The 21443-nt window shown below is 46.5% G+C and overlaps 3 protein-coding genes and 1 long non-coding RNA gene across 4 annotated transcripts in view; 2 read left to right on the forward strand and 2 right to left on the reverse strand.

Annotated features, from left to right (window-relative positions):
- Window positions 1–8213, forward strand: part of LOC101743803 (probable peroxisomal acyl-coenzyme A oxidase 1) — a 26255-nt gene extending 18042 nt beyond the window's left edge. The window contains exons 11-13 of the mRNA XM_004932341.5: window positions 367–519; window positions 7244–7360; window positions 7886–8213. Coding sequence (XP_004932398.1) covers window positions 367–519; window positions 7244–7360; window positions 7886–8029 — 414 coding nt within the window. The 3' untranslated portion in view covers window positions 8030–8213. The remainder of the gene's footprint in view (window positions 1–366; window positions 520–7243; window positions 7361–7885) is intronic.
- Window positions 8102–10927, reverse strand: LOC101743952 (uncharacterized). The gene is made up of 2 exons (XM_004932342.5): window positions 9785–10927; window positions 8102–9652 (listed from the first exon to the last, which is right to left on the reverse strand). Exons 1-2 carry the CDS (start codon window positions 9852–9854, stop codon window positions 8313–8315), a joined length of 1410 nt encoding a protein of 469 aa, XP_004932399.1. The 5' UTR covers window positions 9855–10927; the 3' UTR covers window positions 8102–8312.
- A 2310-nt stretch (window positions 10928–13237) lies between these two features.
- LOC110386277 (uncharacterized) lies at window positions 13238–13991 on the forward strand. The gene is made up of 2 exons (XR_002431498.3): window positions 13238–13353; window positions 13607–13991. It is a non-coding gene; the product is annotated as an uncharacterized LOC110386277 (long non-coding RNA).
- An 83-nt stretch (window positions 13992–14074) lies between these two features.
- Window positions 14075–20767, reverse strand: LOC119628519 (uncharacterized). Its single transcript, XM_038011021.1, has 2 exons — window positions 19308–20767; window positions 14075–14174 (listed from the first exon to the last, which is right to left on the reverse strand). The coding sequence occupies exons 1-2, from the start codon at window positions 20765–20767 to the stop codon at window positions 14075–14077; spliced, it is 1560 nt and encodes a 519-aa protein (XP_037866949.1).
- Window positions 20768–21443: the final 676 nt, after the last annotated feature.

Here is a 21443-nt window from a genome sequence, read left to right on the forward strand (position 1 = left end):
GTACCAATTTTTCTGATGAAATACGTACTTAACAATTATTCACGATTGACTTCCACGAAAAATAAAACCCGCAAAATTATAATTTGCGTAATTACTGGTGGTAGGACCTCTGTGAGTCCGCGCGGGTGGGTACCACCACCCTGCCTATTTCTGCCGTGAAGCAGTAATGTATTTCGGTTTGAAGGGTGGGGCAGCCGTTGTAACTATACTTGAGACGTTAGAACTTATATCTCAAAATGGGTGGCGCATTTACGCTGTGGATGTCTATGGGCTCCAGTAACCACTTAACACCAGGTGGGCTGTGTGCTCGCCCAGCCATCTAAGAAAAAAGAAAAAAAAACTAAACTTACTTCATACACATTGCAGGCTCACTGTCGAGCCCTCATTCTATCGACTTACAAAGCTGAAGTTGACCGGAAAGCACAACACCTCTCAGACCCCCTGAAGAGGGTCATGTACCAGCTTGTCGAGCTGTACGCTACGTATTGGAGTTTGCAGAAACTCGGAGATTTGCTCTTGGTAAGACTAGGATTAGATTGACCGATGCCGTGGTGAATTCACAAATTTGCCGCCAGTGGGCTCTTTAAATTATATTATACCGCCATTGATCATGTCTTAAATTTTTTATTGAAAAACCGTTTCGAGGAACAGGCCAACTTTTTAATGAAAATAATCATATTTAAAAAAAAATCAAATATCGTTGACATTCGTTAGTCCTCAAACCATAGACCTATATAGTAGGGACACGACATATTGTCCTATACGTACAATTGCTTATATAAATAGCACCCATTTTGAAGGCACACACATAAACATATATCTATCTCGTTCTTACTCAGCACTTTAACTCGCAGGAAAACAATATAACAGTATTTCAGTGCGTACATAAAATGAAACATGAATATACGTAAATGTCTCCGTCTCCGTCTAATGAGGCCGAAAATCCGCCATGTTTAGCGCGCCAAATGTCATTGTCACGTCAGTTCGGCCGCCTGTTTTGGGTTGTACATTATTTATTGACTTTGATATCGATTTAATATGATTGCTTCTATAAAATTTCTAATTTTATCATGCTTAAAACATACAAAAATAATAATTAAAACATATTTTATAGGATCTCAAGAAGGTCGATGCCCCAAAACTATTATCTATATATATTTAAATTCATTATGGAGCCCTCATCTGAAACATAGATTTTACACTTAATAATATATTTGAATCCGAAATATCGGACACCATTTTTCGGTCGGAATCTATTCATCATGACACTAATTATAAATACCTCTTTAAATTATGTCATCAAAACATATTTAGACATTCTGTTTAGATATTTCGGGAAAAAGGCTACCGACAAAATCTCTTCGGAACTATTTAAATAAAATAGTTTTATTCCGCAGTGAGTAAAACACTATTGTAAATTCGTTAAATATTTATTAATTAAGTGATTTTAGAGAGGAAGTCACAAGGAATGACGTTTGTAATTTCATTAACGAATAAATGTTCTTTAGGTGTTTTTTTTATCAGGCGGTCCCTTGATAAGTTTAAAATTTGAATCACTCTCCAGTGAGAGTGATTCAAATGGTGCGGTGCACCTTCCTTGAGGTGCGCTGCGGTAGTCTGTTACGGACTATAAAGTCAGCAAAACAATTAAAATAGATTGTAATAGTCTAAGAAAAACACGTACTCAAAATACGATAACATTCAGCATGCTGGAAATGGGCTGATGGCACTGTAGTATGCCATATCTTTATGTTTTGCGGCTAACGACAACTTTATAAAATCAGTGTAGCAAATTTTAAAAATCGATATATCGCTTACTTCGAAAATTTGAAGCACGAACTCGTCTTAGATTTCACAAAATATCTAAATCACATCATCTTTGCACACAACAATATACTTAATTCCTATTAAAGTATAAATTCTACAAATACATTCATACTCAACAATATTTAAAACAAAATAAGCCAAGAACGTTTATCGATAAAATCTACTAACATTAAAATCTTCTGGGCAGCACTAAAACCGCCATGTTTTGTGGCCAGATGACGTCACAGTGGCACGAAATTTTTGTTGACTGAGATTGTTTTTCATCCCATATCATCTCAACTCATTTCATTTAATTTTATCGCAGTTGATTAATGTCTCAAATTAATCATCTTCATTTCACTCCATATTATAATTTTTCATTAAAATAAGAATATAAATTAAAATAAAAGATGACCTAAAGGTCTTAGTTACCAGATCATAAAATCCCCTAACAAAAAAAAAATCAGTTTTGTTATGATTAACTAAGTACGGTACATACTCAACTCAAAAGATGAAGGTAATCGTGATTTTAATACTTTAAAGACTTATTAATCAATGCCGTATATGACAATCCCACATATTTTCCGAGATATTGTACTTAGTTCGTAGAAAAAAATGAAATTAATAATGAACGGGTGACATTGATAGAAGAATGAGTACCGTACCATGTCATGGGTTAAAAAGATTTGTGAGGCAACGGCTTCGCTTTCTTTATGCCACTGATAAAGTTAACACATTGAAAATCAATTAATGATTTAAAAAAAACAACTACAGTAAATGTTTCAAGATTATTTCAAGTAGGGGCTATATTTTATTTTGTTTTAAATATTAAAGTTCGATACCAGAAAACGTAAAACCGTCTGTATCGTATCCTAGGGTTTCATAACACAAACAATTTGCATGTTAATGCCTGTACTGTATTATTAAGACGAAATCATTCGCCGCTTTCACCGCTTTCACCAGAACAGGGCAAGCAAAGACTCAGTCAGGAGGGGTGGGATTTGCTAACAGCACCCCGAGCGCCTCCGAAGGAGACCTAACAACTCAAAAGCAGCTGCTTCGCGAAAGAATCTACTACCGGATCGGAATAGCGACCCACTGAGAAGATTCGGCTTTATTTTAACTACGTACCTAATAGTTTTTATCAGAGAATAGGTACTCTGCCCACAAAATCATTTTATTTCAATCGAACGATTAAAAACAAGTACCGTATGAATAATAACCGCTATTGTGAGTTCGTAACTGTTACAATCTTATCTGAAGCATTGATCACAATACACATAATTTGATACGTAATTTCGATGCACCGTTGCTTGCGATCATAGATTGCATCGATCGTGATTGGACGAAGACTAAAAAATAACGTATTATCTTTAAAATTCGATTTGTGATGTATTTTTGCGCTTGGCAAACTTGTGAGCTGACGATTCTAGTGTTCAGGGGCTCTCGGAGCATCTTACCCATAGACACAGCCCACTGAGTTTCTCGCCGGATCTTCTCAGTGGGTCGCGTTTCCGATCCGGTGGTAGATTCTGCGAAGCACTGCTCTTGCTAGAGCCAGTGTTAGCAACACTCCGGTTTGAGCCCCGTGAGCTCACCTACACGTTAGGACGAAGCTGAAATAGCCTCTCGAGGCTATCAGCATAGGTAGGAAAAAAAGAGCATCTTAACTTCCAACACCAACAATGAGATTTCGCGGTAAAATGATAAAAAAGGCAAAGGTATGATTACGCAAAATCGATCATTTTAACACACTAGGTGGGTTTGTGTGTAAGGGAATCTTTGAATATAATTTTCAGTGATTTCATGACTTTCTAATAGTTTGACAATTTACACACGCATCAAGGACCGATGACAGATACATTTTTTTTAATTTTTTTTTAATGCTTTGATGGGTGGACGAGCTCACCCTTTAGGGATTCGAACACCGTTGCATCGCTAGATACGAATGCACCGGATGTAGGCCACGACGACTTCGAGTTCGACAAATGATTTTAATTAAATTGGCAGAATCATTTCAAAGCTCATAACTAAGTATAGAATGGTGGTAGGATCTCTTGTGAGTCCGCACGGATAGGTACCACCATCCTGCCTATTTCTACCGCGAAGCAGTAATGCATTTCGGTTTGAAGGGCGGGGCAGCCGTTGTACTGTTAAAAGTGAGACCTTAAAACTCATGTCTCAAGGTGGGTGGCGGCATTTACGTTGTAGATGTCTATGGGCTCCGGTAACCATTCAACACCAGGTGGGCCGTGAGCTTGTCCACCCATCTAAGCAATAAAAAAAAAAAAAAACAGATGTGAATTTGAACAAAAAAACGATCAGATATTGTACACGAACAGGGTCCTTTTAAAAATAAATACAACAGTCCGTAATAAAGGTTTTTTTTAATCTGTTCGAATCATGTTTCTCTACAGGATTAACTATAAATCATTAACCAGTAATAAATAAAATAAGATGGTTCTCTAAGATTCGAATTTATAGTTTTCGAAAACTGTATCAAAATTTTATTATAATGTGTATCATTTTGTTCGAAAACTCGTCTCCATAGTTAATTGACTGTTGGCTGTTTTTTGTTGAACACCTTTCCATTTAAGTGCCTACGATTCGTAAACGTGCGTTCATATTGGTGACGCGCCAGTGTGTTTAGTGCGAGTTTTTTAACTTCTCGATCGCGTAAAAGTTAACTCAAATTTGTATGGAGTTCGGCGCCATGCCGCTGCCGCAGAACCGGGGATCGCAGGAGAGTGCTCGTTCCGGCCTCTGTGAGGATACAGTCTCCTCCCGGTGATGGTCACGGGGCAACCTGAGGGGGTCGAGGCTGTTCCACACATTATTGCCTCGACGACCCGTTGGTCCGGAATTCTCAGGGTGCGCCGCGAGTTTGGTTGTAGTTATTGACCGCGAGAGCTCCCTTACTCTGGTCGGATTTTGATCCCAGGCGGAATTCGGACGTCGGGTGTAAAAGTGCAGGGGAGTATTTAAGTGCGGTAGGGTCCTAAAAATATCCTTGGGCCCACGGTTCGTAGTCGCGGACGTAACGTGGACGCGTTAGCTTGTCTATACAAAGTTACGATTTAATTGAAACACAAAATTTCCTTATTATTCCTATATTATTTATTTACTAAAGAATCTTGCGATATGACCGCGGTCTTACCGTGGACGTTTTCGTTAAATATTCATGCAAAAAATTCACACACAGATTTCATTAGGAAACTTCTGATGACAAAATTAAATACATTCCATAAATTACGTTCGGAGTGATTGTGTTAGATCGAGAGCACATCTGGTTTTCGTTGGTCGTCAATAAACACGTATTTATCTGTCGTCAAGCGAAACAGTGTGTTTAGTGCAAGTTTTTTAACGTTCTCGATAGCGTAAAAGTTAACTCAAATTTGTATGGAGTTGGAAAGTTTGTCTATGTTTGCTGGCGCGTTGTTCCAACGGCCTACGAGTTAGTTAACTTTTACGCTATCGAGAACGTTAAAAAATCCTCCTAAGCACACAGATACTATTGTTACTTAGGCAGCACTTTTTTATGTCTTTCGTCGTATCTCCTACCTTGACGTTCAGCGGACGTACCCCTAGTTAGTGCATTTCACGCGGAAACCTTTAAGCGAATTATCAAAATATTCGCTCATTAAAGTTATTTTACAGTTCTCGTGAGATTTTCATTCCTTGTGATTCTTTGTAACTAAAATATACCTATCTCTATTTATTTTTAAGATCCTATCTGATTATTGTACAGATATTGTTGTTTCTATTGATTATAGCCGTTAAACGACATCCTCATGTCTCAAGGTGGGTGGTGTTGTTCACGTTGTGATGTCTATAAGCTCCAGTAATCAGTTTATATGTATATACAATTAAAACAATAAAAATATTTAAAAAAAATTGTAAAGTATTCACTCTAAAATACGCATTTAAATAAATAAATAAAATTTAAAAAGAACTAGATTTGCTACTGAATTAATAACATTAACAAATATCGATACATTTTATCAACCATGACATAACTTTCGTATCGCTACTTTGGTAATATACATTATCGTATATTATTACAACGAACTGTTAGATATAAATATTCACAAATTTAATGGTTGAAATTGACTTTTGAGACAATTTTTTATTTTAAATGTCTGTTTAAAAATTCAAAAATCTATTTTTATTGCTTCGCTCACAAAAATCCTGTGCTCGTTGTTTTGTCGAAAAAAAAAATGGTTTAAAAAAGCTGACTGCGTTCGAATATTTTACTAAAAAAAATAATAGAGACACTCCCACATAAATTAGTCAGTTCAGTACACAAGTGACCATAGATAATATATACTACAAATGACCTTAAAGGTCACTCGGTACTGTTATGTACAGAGTTCAACATTCTATGATTCGCAACAAAAACTAATGGATCATTTAAAAACTTCTAATGATGGATATTGATCTACGACTAGTAAGCTATAACTGGTTTTGACGTTTAAAATAAACATGAGCCACGAACCGCTATTTAGATCAGTAAAAAATGAGGTTATCTCATTATTATTATCATCATCATATTTGAGTTCGTGTTTTGTAGGCAAAGGGTAAGATAAATAGATTTTTTTGAACGCCAAACTCGTGTTCGAAATTCGTATTTTTGTACAAGCATCGAATTTCGAAGATTTCGGGGGGAAGCTATATTTTAAATAACTGACGTCACGCTTCGCTGCGACTATTAATAATAATGTTCAAATTTTTTGAAACGTCCCACGTATGACCTATATTAAGTTGTTGTTGACTTGAATTACAAAGTTTCGTAACCGGTGACCAATTAATACATAGTAGACTGTCAGCACGTTCGCTCATATACTCGTACTCAATAAACTTAAAAAAAGAGTACAATAATTTTTACGAACAGTTTCTCGTATTATGAGGCCGCTTAGAGTATTCTAAATTAATTACTTCGATACTCCTCAAAGGAGTAGGACCTACCTTGTATCTCAAATGTAATCACAGCATCATCATCACGCAGTCAAATTAATATTCACTTGGATAATAGATTAGAGACTGTTTCTGTCTAATTGTTGACTGGTAATTTTAAGCATCTATAATAATATATTAAGATTTAAATGGCTCTCCTGTAAAGTTTCAAAATATCGCTTAAAGTGGCTTAAACCAAATAAAACAAGCCGTTCAGCCGTCGCTAATATTGAATTAAATATGTACTTAACAATTCTTCACGAATGACTTCGACGATGAAGTAATAACGTCGAGTGATAAAATTCAAACCGGCAACAGTTGGAATTTGCTTAAGTAGTGTACAATAGAGACATAGAGCTGAAGTATCAAGATGGGTCAAGATCAAGTGGTCAGTGATCAAGTCTATGGGCTTAATCACCAACTTAACAGTAGCTAAACCTTAATTAAAGTTAAATTCACCAGAGCAATGTTTAATTCATCACAGTACACATCGATGTCGGAGAGCGATGTTCAGCAGTTGAGGCAAAATTATGAATCACTTTTGCTGAAGATACGTCCCAACGCTGTCGGCTTGGTAGATGGCTTCGATTTTAGAGACGAGGTAAGACTTAATAGGGAATTGCAAATGGGTGCCAAACTAACGTCTTACCACAGAGTCTAAGACAACAGTAATCTCAAGCAATATATCTCCTACCCTCCAATGCAGGAGCCGTTCTAAAAAGAATTGGATGGACTGTGCGAAAAAGGATATACGAGAGAAGGGTGTGAGTGCAGAGATGGCGTTTAATAGGCCTGACTGGAAAAAGAGGGCATGCAGCATCGAACCCTCATAGTGAGATAAGGACAAGAAGAAGAACTTTAATAAGACTATAATTCTTTAAATTATCGCCATGTTACTTTATCACAGCTACGGACTTCTTGAGTCTTTCACTTCATCAACGAGATTTAATTGGAAGAAAATGCCTGCATTTATACAATATTTTTGGGCAATAAAGAATTTTCAATTAATCAATCAATCAAGAATGCCCGCTACCTTTCAATGGGAATACTGTATTAATTTCTAGGGGAAGTGGGAGCGTAATGAGTTTAAGTTAAATGGACTAAAAATGTACAATGTTTTTTTTAGATCCTGAACTCCACTCTGGGCGCGTACGACGGGCGCGTGTACGAGCGCCTGATGGAGGAGGCGCTCAAGAGTCCTCTCAACGCGGAACCCGTCAACAGATCCTTCCACCAGTACCTTAAGCCCTTCATGCAAGGGAAACTGTAGTTGATTTATAACATAAAGTTTCACGTTTTCTGGTTGCTGCCTTCCTTCTTACCATAAATGAAAATACATATAAATGATACATTATTTTTTATTAGAATCATCGAAATATGGCAATTGATACAGAGATTAATTATAACTTTATAAATGCATTATCTGAACACAATAAATTAATGAAATAAATAAATTTATGCGTTTGATTCACGCTTGGCAAATACATCAAGACAAGTGTTCGGTGAGATCGAAGGTCGTCTTGGTGTGGTTGCTCCTCGGTACTGAGCGCAGTTTAAGCACTTGTGGCCTTAGCATTAGCGGAACCGTGACCGTAGCTGTTGGCGGAAGAGTCGGCCACCTTGAACGCGGTGCTCACACCATGAGTTTTAGCGGAGGATCTAGCAGAGCCAAAGCCTGCAGTGTGAGCGTCGGTAGCGGTTCTTCCCCCGAAGCTGGAGCCTTGGGTGTTCGCGGACGATTTGGCAGTTCCATAGCCACCAGTGTTGGCTGAAGAGATGGCGGAACCGTAGCCGGGGTAGCTGGGGTTGGCGGTATTCCTAAAGCTGTAATAGCCGGCGTTGTTCACATCAGCATTGGCGTTGGCAGTTCCGTAACCGGCTCCGTTAGAGTTGGCGGAGGACTTGGCTGTACCGTAGCCATTGGTGTTGGCAGCAGAGTTGGCTGAGCCGTAGCCGGCACCGTTCACGTTGGCGTTGGCGTTAGCAGATCCATAGCCAGGGTTAGTGGCGGTGTACTTGATGGCACCATAACCGGGATGGCTGTTGTAAGCTGCACTGGCGGGATTGTCGTACAGAGTTCCGAAGCGCCAGTGGATACCTCTCTGGTCATGAGTTCTGGCATAGGAAGAAGCGCTTCCGTGACCATTAACGTTGGCGTTGGAAGAAGCTGATCCAATGTTGGGGTTTGTGTATCCGGTGTAAATTCCTTGAGTTTTGGCAGAGATGACAGTCGATTCGAGGTCATTGATAGGCGCGACAGGCGCAATGATTCCAGTCACTCCGTTTGTTTGAGCGTTGGAGGTTGCGGCACCAAATCCATTTGTTTTGGCCGAAGTTACAGCAGAGCCGTAGCCATTTTTGGCGTTGGAGGCGGCGGAACCGAAGCTGTTCCCATAAGTTTTAGCGTTGGTGGAGGTGGTTCCAAAACCGCTGATGCCTTGAGTCTGAGCGGAAGACTGAGCATTTCCCGCACCGTTGGTGGAAGCAGTGGAAAGCGACGAGTCAGAAATGCCATCCGAGTGGGCAGCTGAATGGGACTTCACGGCCCCAGCGGGAATTTCGTAGGCGACTTCAGCAGGTACAGCGAAGTTCTGCTCATAAGTGATGATGGTACCGGGAGCGGGGACTGGGTAGTAAGCACCTCCATTCTGGGCTTTAGCGATAGCTTGAGACGGACCGTTGATTAGGTTTCCATCGTTGTCGTAGGTTTCCGCTTTCGCGATAGCTTGACCGGGATAGAAGAGCCCGTCACGCGCTATGTGACCACCGTTGCTGCTGCTACCGTAGGCCTGTGATACACCACCGATTACGTTGGCGTTGGCCTGGCTCACTCCGCCGTCGCTGTTGTATGCTTGGCCGATGGCTAAACCCCGACTGTCACGGTAGACGACACCTAGTGTAAGAATACTCAGTATAAGTTACAATAGTTTGGCATCGATGGACTTTTACTGTCATACTTTGGATATTTTATGATTTTAAAACATTAATTTATTCGATTAAAACGATAGTAATGTTAGTGACTCACCGTTTTTAATGACGGGGTTGGCACGGCACAAGGCCACAAGCGCCACAGCGACTACAAATCTTGCTGCCATCACGTCTGTTCTCAACGAAGGACTCGGATGAGTGGATGCAGTGAGAGCATTTCTCTGCGCTTATATAGATCGAGCTTCATCCGGCGACCACCACTCCCGCGCACGACTGACCCATAAGCCGTGAACTTCACCTAGAACTTGACGCTCATAAATTAACCGGATCGATCTATGTTAGACGAATGTGATTTTGCGAATCTTGAGTTTTTTTTTCGTAATTGGCGTTTTGAAGATGGCTCCGATAGTGCACTGACCTCTGTGCATGTTATGAGATGGCTGCAACCTGCTGTGACATGTGGGCGCACAGTTTGGATATTTCGATGTGACAGGTAAATCATAAATTTAGACTTAATATTAACGTTCGGCTAGACTTTTGAGGTTTTTTATTTTATTTCTATCTTTAATATACGACGACGCTTCATAATGTTTTTTATTGGTATTCATATTGAAATTGAATAGACTTTGTTTGTTGCTGTTTAAATTATTCATTTTGTTTTTTTGCGGCGGGCCGAACCTTATGCGGTTTCCGCGTTTAGGGTGCGCGCGTAGTATATGGGTTTTTGGCGGGCCCAATGATGCTTTTTTTCTTGTTTTTTTTTATTGCTTAGATGGGTGGACGAGCTCACAGCCCACCTGGTGTTAAGTGGTTACTGGAGCCCATAGATATCTACAACGTAAATGCGCCACCCACCTTGAGATATAAGTTCTAAGGTCTCAAGTATAGTTACAACGGCTGCCCCACCCTTCAAACCGAAACGCATTACTGCTTCACGGCAGAAATAGGCAGGGTGGTGGTACCTACCCATGCGAACTCACAAGTGGTTCTTCCACCAGTATGCGTTTGCTTCTTCACTTCCTCACACTTTCTCACTTGTCGTCGCGTCTCCACCCGGGGTTAGGACTCAGTCCGAGTAGGGAGGTTCCCGCAGTCAGCACTCCAATCAGACTCGCAACGCTATTCCGAGGACACCTGATCCAATCGTCGATCGCTATCGACACTGGTCTCCGCGGTCCGTCAGGCTGCCCGGGTAAATCATACAATCCCGACGTCAAGGCTTCATATTACAGAATACCTATTCACGCTTTTCCTAAATTTTATTTTGTATACGAATTATTTGTATATATTATTATACAAAACACAGGACGGATTTTAATTAAATAAAAATATTAAAATTCAACTTTGCTTTAAGATGTTACGATACATTTGACATCGCGTAATATATATACATTTTATTTCAAGATATATTCAAGAAGAATATTCAAATTGCTTAATGCAAATTTCGAACAGAACTGCGAGAAGAACTGTTAATATCTAGGCTTTTCTAATAAGTGTTTGGATATGTTTTGAAAGGCGTTGAACCTAGGGTACAGAGGTAAATTTATCGTTTTATACCATAAATGTAAACGTCTCGTGGGATTCCATTCTATCACCACACTACTCGCCAAAGGAGTATAAGTTCATCTCTACAACTCGAAATCATCTTTAACGATACGCCTATAGCATTTTTTCTGCACTTTCAAAAGATTTTTGAAGTTCTCGTGGCCTAAAGGATAAGACGACCGTTGCATTCGTATGTAGTAATGCAACGGTGTTCGAATCCCGCAGGCGGCTACCGATTTTTCTAATGAATGACGTACTTGACAAATGTTCACGATTCACTTGCACGGTGAAGGAAAAACATCGTGTAATAAAAATCAAACCCGCAAAATTATAGTTTGTGTAATAACTAGTGGAACTCTTGTGAGTCCGCACGGGTAGATACCACCACCCCGCCTATTTCTGCCGTGAAGCATTTCGGTTTGAAGGGTGGAGCAGCCGTTGTAACTATACTGAGACCTTAGAACTTATATCTCGAGGTGGGTGACGCATTTACGTTGTAGACGTCTATGGCTTCAGTAACCACTTAACACCAGGTGGGCTGTGAGCTCGTCCACACTTCTAAGCCCATTTTCGATGTTTTTACTGTATGCAGCGCCACGACTTTTTAAAACCAAACCAGGCCTGGCTGCATTCAGCTTTTTTTGGAGCATGCTAAAGAATAAGATATGCATAGACGTACATAGGTTCACTACTGACATACATACGCTTGAAATATATTACCCTTCTTGGGAAGTCGGGTTAAATAAAATCGATCCTCAATAAATAGTAAACCTAAAAAGTAAGAACTGGTATAAGAGTTAATAAGTCGAAGTAAAAGTTTCAAAGTTTCAGAAAATATTCTGTGAATGTGAAAGTTTCCATCTGTTTGGGTTACAACAAAAAAAACTTTGAGAAACACGTCCCGATCGTGTTAACCTGTGTTAAATCCGCTATTTTCGCTCAAACATTTGATGGATGGTTAATTAATAAAGAAAGTAGAATATTATACGCTCGCATTTGATACCGATGTTTTTTTATTTTATTTACAGTACGTTTATATGTGGGTTAAGCGTTGGTAGTCTAACGAGTAACACGCCCCGTGTAATCGGGGTTCAAACACCGCAGGTAGGTACCAAATTTATAACTAAAAACATACTTAACGCGTATTCGCGAAAGACTTCAACTATAAATTCGCTAATTCGTATAATAAAAATGAAATTCGCAAAATTTAGTATTACGCAATAAAATGGCGTGAATGTCCCTAATCTATGGCTTAAAATCTATGTATAGATTGTGTTATATGTAGGTACGTATGTAATTTGAATTTAAATATTAAATTATCAAAACCTAAATAGATTCTAGATGTACTGAAGCATGTAAGTTTTAAAGCTTGCCTAATTGCTGATGCTAAGACGTGTTGTGAGTCCGCATGGGTGAGTACCAGTAGGTAATGCATTTCAATTTGAAGAGTGGAGCATCCGTATAATGAAAACTGATACTCATCTTTCAAGGTGGGTGGCGGATTCACGTTTCTGATGTCAATGGGCTCCGGTACCCACTTAACACCAGGTAGGCCGTGAACTTGTCCACCTCTCAAGCTATAATAAAATACGAATCTATGGGCGCTTATAATGTACCAGACCTTGAACTCCTCTATTCATAAACACTAACAAAAAAATAGGTTATTTTAAAAAGTTTGAAGCAATAAAATATTAGTACCTACCCATCTCCTCACTAAGCGACAAACTAGCGAGCCTGAACTTATGTGACATTTAAAAAGAGAGACGTTTTAAGTTTATTGACTTCACAACGAGCAGGAATCAGAAAATATATAATTTGTTTTTTTTTTAATAACGCCCATAAGAACGGAAATGAGTCGATTTGGTTATAATTTAATTGATAGCTGGTATGTATGTATATATGGTCGTTAGCAAAATGTTTTCGGGGGCAATGTGACCTGAAGAACGTTGGTACCACACCGACACAGATTAGTTACGACTTAAACGACAGCTGTCAACGGGAAGTCACTTTCTAGAGCCGTCAAACTACATAGAAATTTATAGATAAAAGAAACGCCCAATAAATTATAATTTATCGGCGAGACTATGATTTAAAATGGCATTAAATGCTAAGTTTAATCAGGTAACGTTTTCAGTACGGCGTTGGGCTAATTTTCAAATCGTAGGTACTTTTACAATGTCTTCATATTGTTTCAAGTTGAATAGAGCAACAAGGACAATAAAAGTGATAGCCGAATTTGATACAACAATCGTAGAGAGCAATGTATATTTTATTTTAGAAGATTATAAAATCATTGGATGCTATAACGGCAATTATGTTTTCGATCACGTAATGCTAATATATTCCCTCTTAACTCATTCAATTTACGTTGTAGATGTCTATGGGCTCCGGTAACCACTTAACACCAGATGGGCTGTGAGCTCGCCCACCCACCAAAGCAATAAAAAATAAATAAAAAATTGAGCGACGGCAACCACTCACTATCAGATGAGGCGTATGTTCGTCTACCTACGAAAGCAACATAATAAAGCCTTCTACCTCCTATGGGTGATACTTCAATCTTTGAGCTTTCGCTAAGTGATGTCTATGGGCTACGTTGATCACTTAACACCAGGCGGACCGAGAGCTTATTAGCGCATCAGTCAATCTGTGTATAAATCAATCGAGTCGTTAAACAAACTTTCATATTTATGTTTTTATTACATTATATATGCGATTGAAAATCAACAATAAAACAGACTTAATTGGTATACCCACAATGTATTTTAATATAAAAATGTTCTTTTAAAATATTCTTTAGATATCTCTACAGAAATAATTTGAGATCTAAATTCAAGTAATGCTAATTCATAATTACACTATGCATTGTATTTTTACTAATAAGAGACTCCACCTGTGCTGGTGAAATTGGAAAAGCCATCGGGCCACCTAATGCTTGCTTCCTAAAAAAATAAGAATACTAAGAGACTGGGAGTAGTTAGTTGAAGTATTTTATATATTTATCTCTCTCTTTCACGCCAGCATTGACCTCTTGATACAGTAGATGGTTTGAACTATACTTGTGATTACCACTATCATCAATAGGTAGAGGCAGTATTTTCATATTTAGCCGTAGAGAATTTGGTTCTTTACTGGTGGTAGGACCTCTAGTGAGTCCGCGCGGGTAGGTACCACCATCCTGGTTATTTCTGACGTGAAGCGGTAATAGGTTTCGATTTGAAGGGTGGGGCAGCCGTTCTAACTATACTTAGACCTTAGAACTGATATCGCAAGGTGGGTGGCGCATTTACGTTGTAGATGTCTAAAAGCTCCAGTAACCACTTAATACCAGGTGGGTTGTGAGCTCGTTCACCCATCTAAGAAAAATAAAAAAACACCAATCTAAATAAGCTGTCGAGGCTCCAACGTTCAACAAACCTTCCAACTCCATATAAATTTGAGTTAACTTTTACGCTATCGAGAAAGTTAAAAAACTCGCACTAAGTACACATTAAGCTTATCGCTAGCTGCCCCTTCGCCGATCGATGCTAATAAAAAAATAAATTAAATTGAAAATTTTAGCAAACAAGAGTTATTCATATAAATTGAAGAACTCAATATGATCAAAACCAATTAGTATTCAATCAATAGGATACCTTTTTTTTTTTTTTTTTTTTTGTCAGGAGGAAATCGCCGGACTTCCGCCCCTCACTGGGGATGAAGGGCGGGGCATGTCGGAGTCGAACCGACTAAAACCTCCTGTCTCTCAACAACCAACGTCCAAACCTCGCATGAGACAAAACTCATGAAAAGGCAAAGGGGGGAAAGTGAAGCGTTTAGTGCGGAGCACATCTCTCCCATCACCCTCCCCCTCGGGACGCCGGACTGGCGGTCGTCGGCGCCACGACCACCAGCCCTCTCGGTCGGCAGGCTATCCGAAGCCCGCCTAGATGGCGCCGGTTAGAATGGTCTATCCTACGGAATACCCCGCTGGGTCAGAACCAGCGTGGGTTGAGGATAGCCGGCCTTCCATCACCCGGATGCTCATGCATAAAACGCGTGCAGAGCAGCTTGCACGTCGTCTTCTTAGGCCCCCTTCGCCGGTCCCCAGGCCGACATGTGAGGGGACCCGAAACGCTTAGAGGGCCAGGGCTTGGGCGATATCCGCCTCCCTGGCCCCCGCTCGACGGCGGCGGGCCTGTGCGTCTCTCACGCGCCCCGCCGCCTCCTTCTGCGAGATGGTGCACTCGCAGAAGTCGAGCATCGCCTTCCACGACTCGTCGTCACCGAGCATCGATGCCACAACACTCGGCAACGACAAGTCGTTTCCTATTTTTGCGACGAGGACACGGCGCCACCCCTCCCATGCGGGGCAGGCGACGAGCGTGTGCTCCGCCGTGTCCAAGTCGCAACCACAATGGTGGCACTCTGCCGTCGGCTCGGCTCGGATCCGGTGCAGGAACTCACCGAAGCAACCATGCCCAGTGAGCACCTGCGTGAGCCGGAAAGTGAGGCGTCCTCTGTCACGATTCACCCAGTTCACAAGAACCGGGCGAATCGCCTCGACGGTCCTACGACCAGCCGAAGGATCGGCCAGCCGTCTAGACCATGACTCCAGTACGGACCGCCGAGATTGGGCCTTCCGCGCTCTGACCACACTGGGGCTGGGACGCGCCACGCCCCGTACACGAAGGTCAGCCCGCCACTGATAGTCAGCAGCGAGCGCCTCCGCCTCCAGGACCCAAGGCGGCGTCCCAGCCAGTACACACGCCGCCTCGAAAGAGATGGTGCGATAACCACGGATGACCCTGACCGCGATGGTGCGTTGCGGCCGTTGCAGCAGCTTCGCTACCCCCACGGCCAGGGACTGGCCCCACACGGGCGCCCCGTATAGGGCCATTGATCGCACCACCCCTGTATAGAGACGGCGCGTCACCTGGTCAGGCCCCCCAACATTGGGAAGGAGCCGGCTTAACGCGCCGGCCACCCCCAACAAACGAGGGACCAGATTCTGAAAGTGAGCACGGAAGGTCCAACGACTGTCTAGAATGAGGCCGAGGTACTTCAACTGCACCCCGACCCCGATACGGACGCCTCCAACCACGATATGGGCATCGACAGGTGGCACTCTCCGGGGCCTGTGGAACCACATGGCCTCGGATTTACTGAGCGCCACGTCGAGGCCCAATCTCCTGATTTTGCCGACGACATGCGCCACCCCAGCCGTAGCAAGACGGGCAGACTCAGCAAAACTCCCCCCCCGGGCCACGACCAACGTGTCGTCTGCGTAACAGATTACGCTCAGGCCCGGGAGGAGGGCACCCCTCAGCACCCAGTCATACCCGATATTCCACAAAAGAGGGCCGAGCACCGACCCCTGTGGAACACCGCGCACGACCGGGAACCGGTGCACGATCCCACCGTGTCCGGTACACGTGACCGATCTGTCTTCCAAGTAGGAACCCACCAGCCGGCGAAGGTAGGGGGGCACTCCGTGTCGTTCCAGCGCCCCCCCTATCACGGACCAGGGCAGGGTGTTGAACGCATTGGCGATATCGAGTGACACCGCCAAAGCCACCCCACCCCCGGAAACGGCCTCATCCGAGAGGGCCCGCACGCGAAGGATCGCGTCTACCGTTGAGCGGCCCTCTCGGAAGCCATATTGCTCCGCCGACAGATCGGGTCCCACCCTGACCAGATGCTGGATGATGCGGGCTGCCAGAATGCGTTCCAGCAGCTTGCCCACCTCATCCAGCAACACGATGGGACGGTACCCGGCAGCAGTATCCGCCGGGCGCCCCTCCTTTCTCAACAGCACGAGTCTGCCCGTCCTCCACGATGAAGGAAACCGTCCCGACTCGAGGCAGGAGTTGTAAAGCCTCAAGAGTCGGTCCCCCAGGGCACCAAGAGCCAAGGCCCAAACCCGGCCATGGACGCCATCCGGGCCGGGTGCAGTGTCCTTCGCGCACATTTTGCGCACGGCCACACGGAGCTCCGCCCCCGTTATATGGGGCACCTCGGCAGGGACTTCGCCGTCGTATTCCGGCGGCGAGTCCATAGCGGGAGCGACAAATCCCTCCCGCTCCTGCGGGAACAGCGCCGAGACGATGTCCCGCAGCTGCTGAGGCTGGAGACGCTCCGTGATCGGGGGGGCCCATGGGCGCATTTTATTGCGCACCATATGATAGGGCCGCCCCCACGGATCCTCATCCAGCGTCTCCAGGAGACCCTCCATGTGTTGATCCTTGGCTCTTCTGATGGCCAGCTGCAGTGCCCTCTGTGCGACGCGAAATGCGGCGTGCAGCCGGGCCTCTGCCGCCGCGAACGCAACTGGATCGTTGCGCCGCGGCAGGCGGCGGCGGCGATGCCTGGCGCACTCGCGCCTCGCCCGAACGCACTCCACGCGGAGTTGCGCAATTTCGGGCGACCACCAGTACGCCTGGCGATTAGGAAGTCGAGGGCCGATCCGGGGCATCGACACATCACAGATGCGACGCATCGTGTCCCGAAACCACCCTGCCTCGCCCTCGACCTCGACCGGGTGTGGACGCATGGGCGCCCACGCCGCCACTGTAGAGGCTTCCATCAGGAGCTCCTTATTCAGGCGCTTCAGTGCCCACTTGGGGAATGACCGGGACGCACCACGGGGGTGGTCCCCGAGGGCGTCCGCGACTGCGGAGCGGGCGGAGAGATCAAACCGAATATATCGGTGATCTGACAACGTCTCCGCCCCCTCCAAAACCCTCCAGTCGCGGATACGGCGCGCGATGGCCGGGCTCGCGAACGTAACGTCCACAATAGACTCGCCCTGCCACCGCACGCACGTCGCAACCGACCCTCTATTCAACAAACAGAGGCCGGCCGCGTTCGCCCACCTCTCCAGTAGCCTACCACGAGCGTCCGAGCGGGGGGAGCCCCATGCGATAGACTTCGCATTGAGGTCCCCCGCGAGAATCACTGGACGAGGAGCGAGGCGGCGAGCAATCGCCCCGATCTCGCCCAGGAAATGCCCGAACTCGACGGTAGGCCTGTTCGGAGAGAAGTACGCCCCGATCACGACGGTCCCTTCCAGCTGTACCGCGACGAACCCTTGACCCCTGGTCACCATCGCCAGGGGGGGGATCGCCGCGTCTCTTCGTATGACTATGGCCGCCAGGCCGCCGTCGTCCCCAAACCAACAATCATTTGCTGGGGGAACGAAGTACGGCTCGGCGACCACAGCCACATCTATGGACCACTCCGCCATGCTCTGAGACAGCATGTCCTGAGCTCTGGCGGAGTGGTTCAGGTTTCCTTGGAGGAAGCGATAGGTGCGGTCCATTACTGTTGGACCACATCCATCGCCCCCTCCCCTTCACCGCTGCCCCCGCCCTCCGGCACCAGCGCCGCAGCGGGGATAACAGCGTTGGCCAGTGCTCCTCTGGCCAACCTTCTCTTTTGCCGGCGCTTCGATTTTCGGCGCCGGTTGCGTTCGGTATTATTACCGGACGGGAAACACGCCTTGCCTCCCGCCCGGTGATTTGCCCTGCGTCCGGCTGCAGCGCACAGAGCGCAATGCGGGGCGGCCGTGCAGGACGCAGCTTTATGGCCCGGCTGGCCGCAGCGGAAACACAAACCGCTGCGGTCAACCGAGCTGGTGCACCTAGCGAGTCCGTGCCCCGTGCTGAAGCACCGGAGGCATCGCCAGGCACGTGGTTCTTGGAGACGCACGTGGGCCGCTATCCAGCCTACGCGTAGTCTCCCTGGATCCCCCGTCGATCTTCCCGGTGGAGGAGTGGCCAAGGAAGTGGCCGCCTCCACAGGGCAGCGCGCCCACGCTGACCTGGCCCCGGAGTACCCTGAGCGAAGTTCGCCCACGGTCACGCTCTCTGGGGCACATCTCCCCTGGGCCGCTATCGCAACTGCCACCTCCTCCTTGGTGGCGCAGTCGTCCAGGCCGGTGATCCTAATCTCGGCCATCCTCACCGGCCTGTGCACGCGCACCTCTTCTTCCGGCAACGCCACGCGGAGCGTCGCCACTAGTTTGTCCGCGATGCCAGAACGTGAGGCCCTTTTCGATGGCGGCCGGCAGCAACGTCACTACAACGGCAGCCGACCCCGCTGCGCGCGGCTTCTTCTTGTTTTTGGTCTTGCTAGCGGCCGGTGCTCGACCCTCGCGGGGAGCAGCCACGGCCGCCAGCGCTGTGTTTCGGGTAACAGCAGTCGGCGCTCGACCCCCTTGGGGAGCTGCCAGAGCTGTTGTCTGTCGCAATCTTTTGGTGCCCCGCTTCACCACTTCCGTCCAGCCCTCGTCCATGCTTGACGGGGGGGGAGGAAGGACACGGGGCTGAGGTTGGAATCGCGGGGCGGGATTCTGGGCGCCCGCACCTCTGTTATACTGATTCCGGCTTCCACGTCGTGCCACCCTCGCGGATGGGGTAGAAGTGGAGGTCGGCTGGGTGGCCTGGTCCCGCGGGGCGGTCGCGGCTGTTGGTACAGGGACGCATTCTCTGGAACCAATCGAGGAGCGGAGCATCTCCTCAAGGCCAGCCAAGTGTTTGCCGACCTCAACCGCTACCGCCTGCGAGATGCAGGCCATCATTTCCTGTCTGCTTGGGAGGGAGTGATCCACACCCCCCATTTCAGCAGCCTTGTTGTAAGGCCTCTGCGACCCTGCAGCACGTGGGGGTGAAAGAGGCGGCTCCGAAGACCTGGGCCGTGGCAGCGCCGGCCACTCGTCTACCATCCTCGCCAGTGGCGAACGGATGTCCTCAGTCCTTAACCTTCCTGCCTGTATGGATGCAGGGGCGGCCGATATCCGGGAAGGCGGCGCAGGCCTCAACTCAACCCTCCGAGGGGGGCGAGGAAGCGCGGGAGTAGGCACGCGCGGAACAGGGGCCACAGAAGTAGGCGCTGGCATGAGCGCCGCCACACTCATCCCAGCCCGCGAAGGCGCGCTGGTGTCCATCTTCCTCACGGGTGGCTCAGAGCGTGCCAGCGTAGGCATCGGTGACAAGGGAGTCCCCTCTCGCAAGGCTGGGGAGTCCCCCAGAATGCGACTCTCCCTGGAGTCAAGCTGCGCTACGAGTTTGGACATGGTAGGGATCAGCTTCGTCCTAACCATAGCGGCTCCCTCCCGGAGCCTCTTCCGGTAGCTGCTGCCTGGCTCGGCGCCCTTGGCAGCCACGGTCGACAGCAACTTAGCCAGATTGACCAGGGCATGGTCGAGGTCGCGGAATGCCTCGTCCCCGCTAGCCAGGGACGCGGCCGACGTCGACATCGACTCCACCGACGTCGCCGGTGACACTGCGCCCCTCCTCCTCACTGGTGCCCACTGGGGTGCGGGCATCGTGTCTTTCGACGCAGCAGGCCCCGAAATCACCGGAGCCACCTCCTCGACGGCCATGGTCTTTTCCGGCACCTCGGTGCTGGAGGATGACGCACCGCCGTCGTCGGAAGTTGCTACGGGAGTCTTCCTTCGGCCCCTCTTTTTCCCCGCCGATGGTTTGGTGGGGTTCATCGCAACCGATTCGCTGGCGAGCGCAGAGCGCATCGAGCCGGCGATCAGGGAGCGCATCGGTTCGACGGGAATTCCGCTGCCCGTCGCACAGCCTCCTTCATCTTGGCAATTGTTGCCCCCCCCAGAATACGTGGGGCAGCGTGCTTCCACCGAGGTGGAAGCACGGAGGGATTCTCCGCCCGACTCGCAGGCGGTACCCTCCTGGGGTACTAACTTTTCACAATTGGCCATCATCATTTGATCCTTTTTTATTAACCAGGGGTTTGGTCCCCTGGGATCTACGACACCCTCGGGACTGGAAACCCTCCAGCCATACATCCCATCGCCGGGTGTCGAGCTTGAGATTGGGGCATTTTTGAAGAGGTTTGCGTCCTCGCAGCTCCGACCAGTAAAGGCAGGAGCCCCCGTTCCCCATGACTGGAGTTTACGGTTTGGCCGACGGTGGCCGAGGCCTGTCCGTCGCCCACAACGCGGTGTGGAGCCACGCCGGCGAGCCGGTACCTCCCATATCTGGAAGGCTTTCCCCTGTAACCGAAGCCGGGGACATGGCAACCCGCAGCCGGAAGACACAAAAGTGCCGCCGGCTCATCAGGCTCCCGAGAGCCAACCCCTCATCCCCTGAATGCCTCCCTTTGCCAGTGCAAAGGGCGTGGGGAGAGAGTCCCTCGCTCTCTCTCAAGGAGCACCCGTGAATACGGAAGCAGCCAAGGAGAGCTGGGCGCAGTTCTCTTGG

This window comes from Bombyx mori, chromosome 5 (assembly GCF_030269925.1).
Source record: "Bombyx mori chromosome 5, ASM3026992v2".
Lineage (NCBI taxonomy): Eukaryota > Metazoa > Arthropoda > Insecta > Lepidoptera > Bombycidae > Bombyx > Bombyx mori.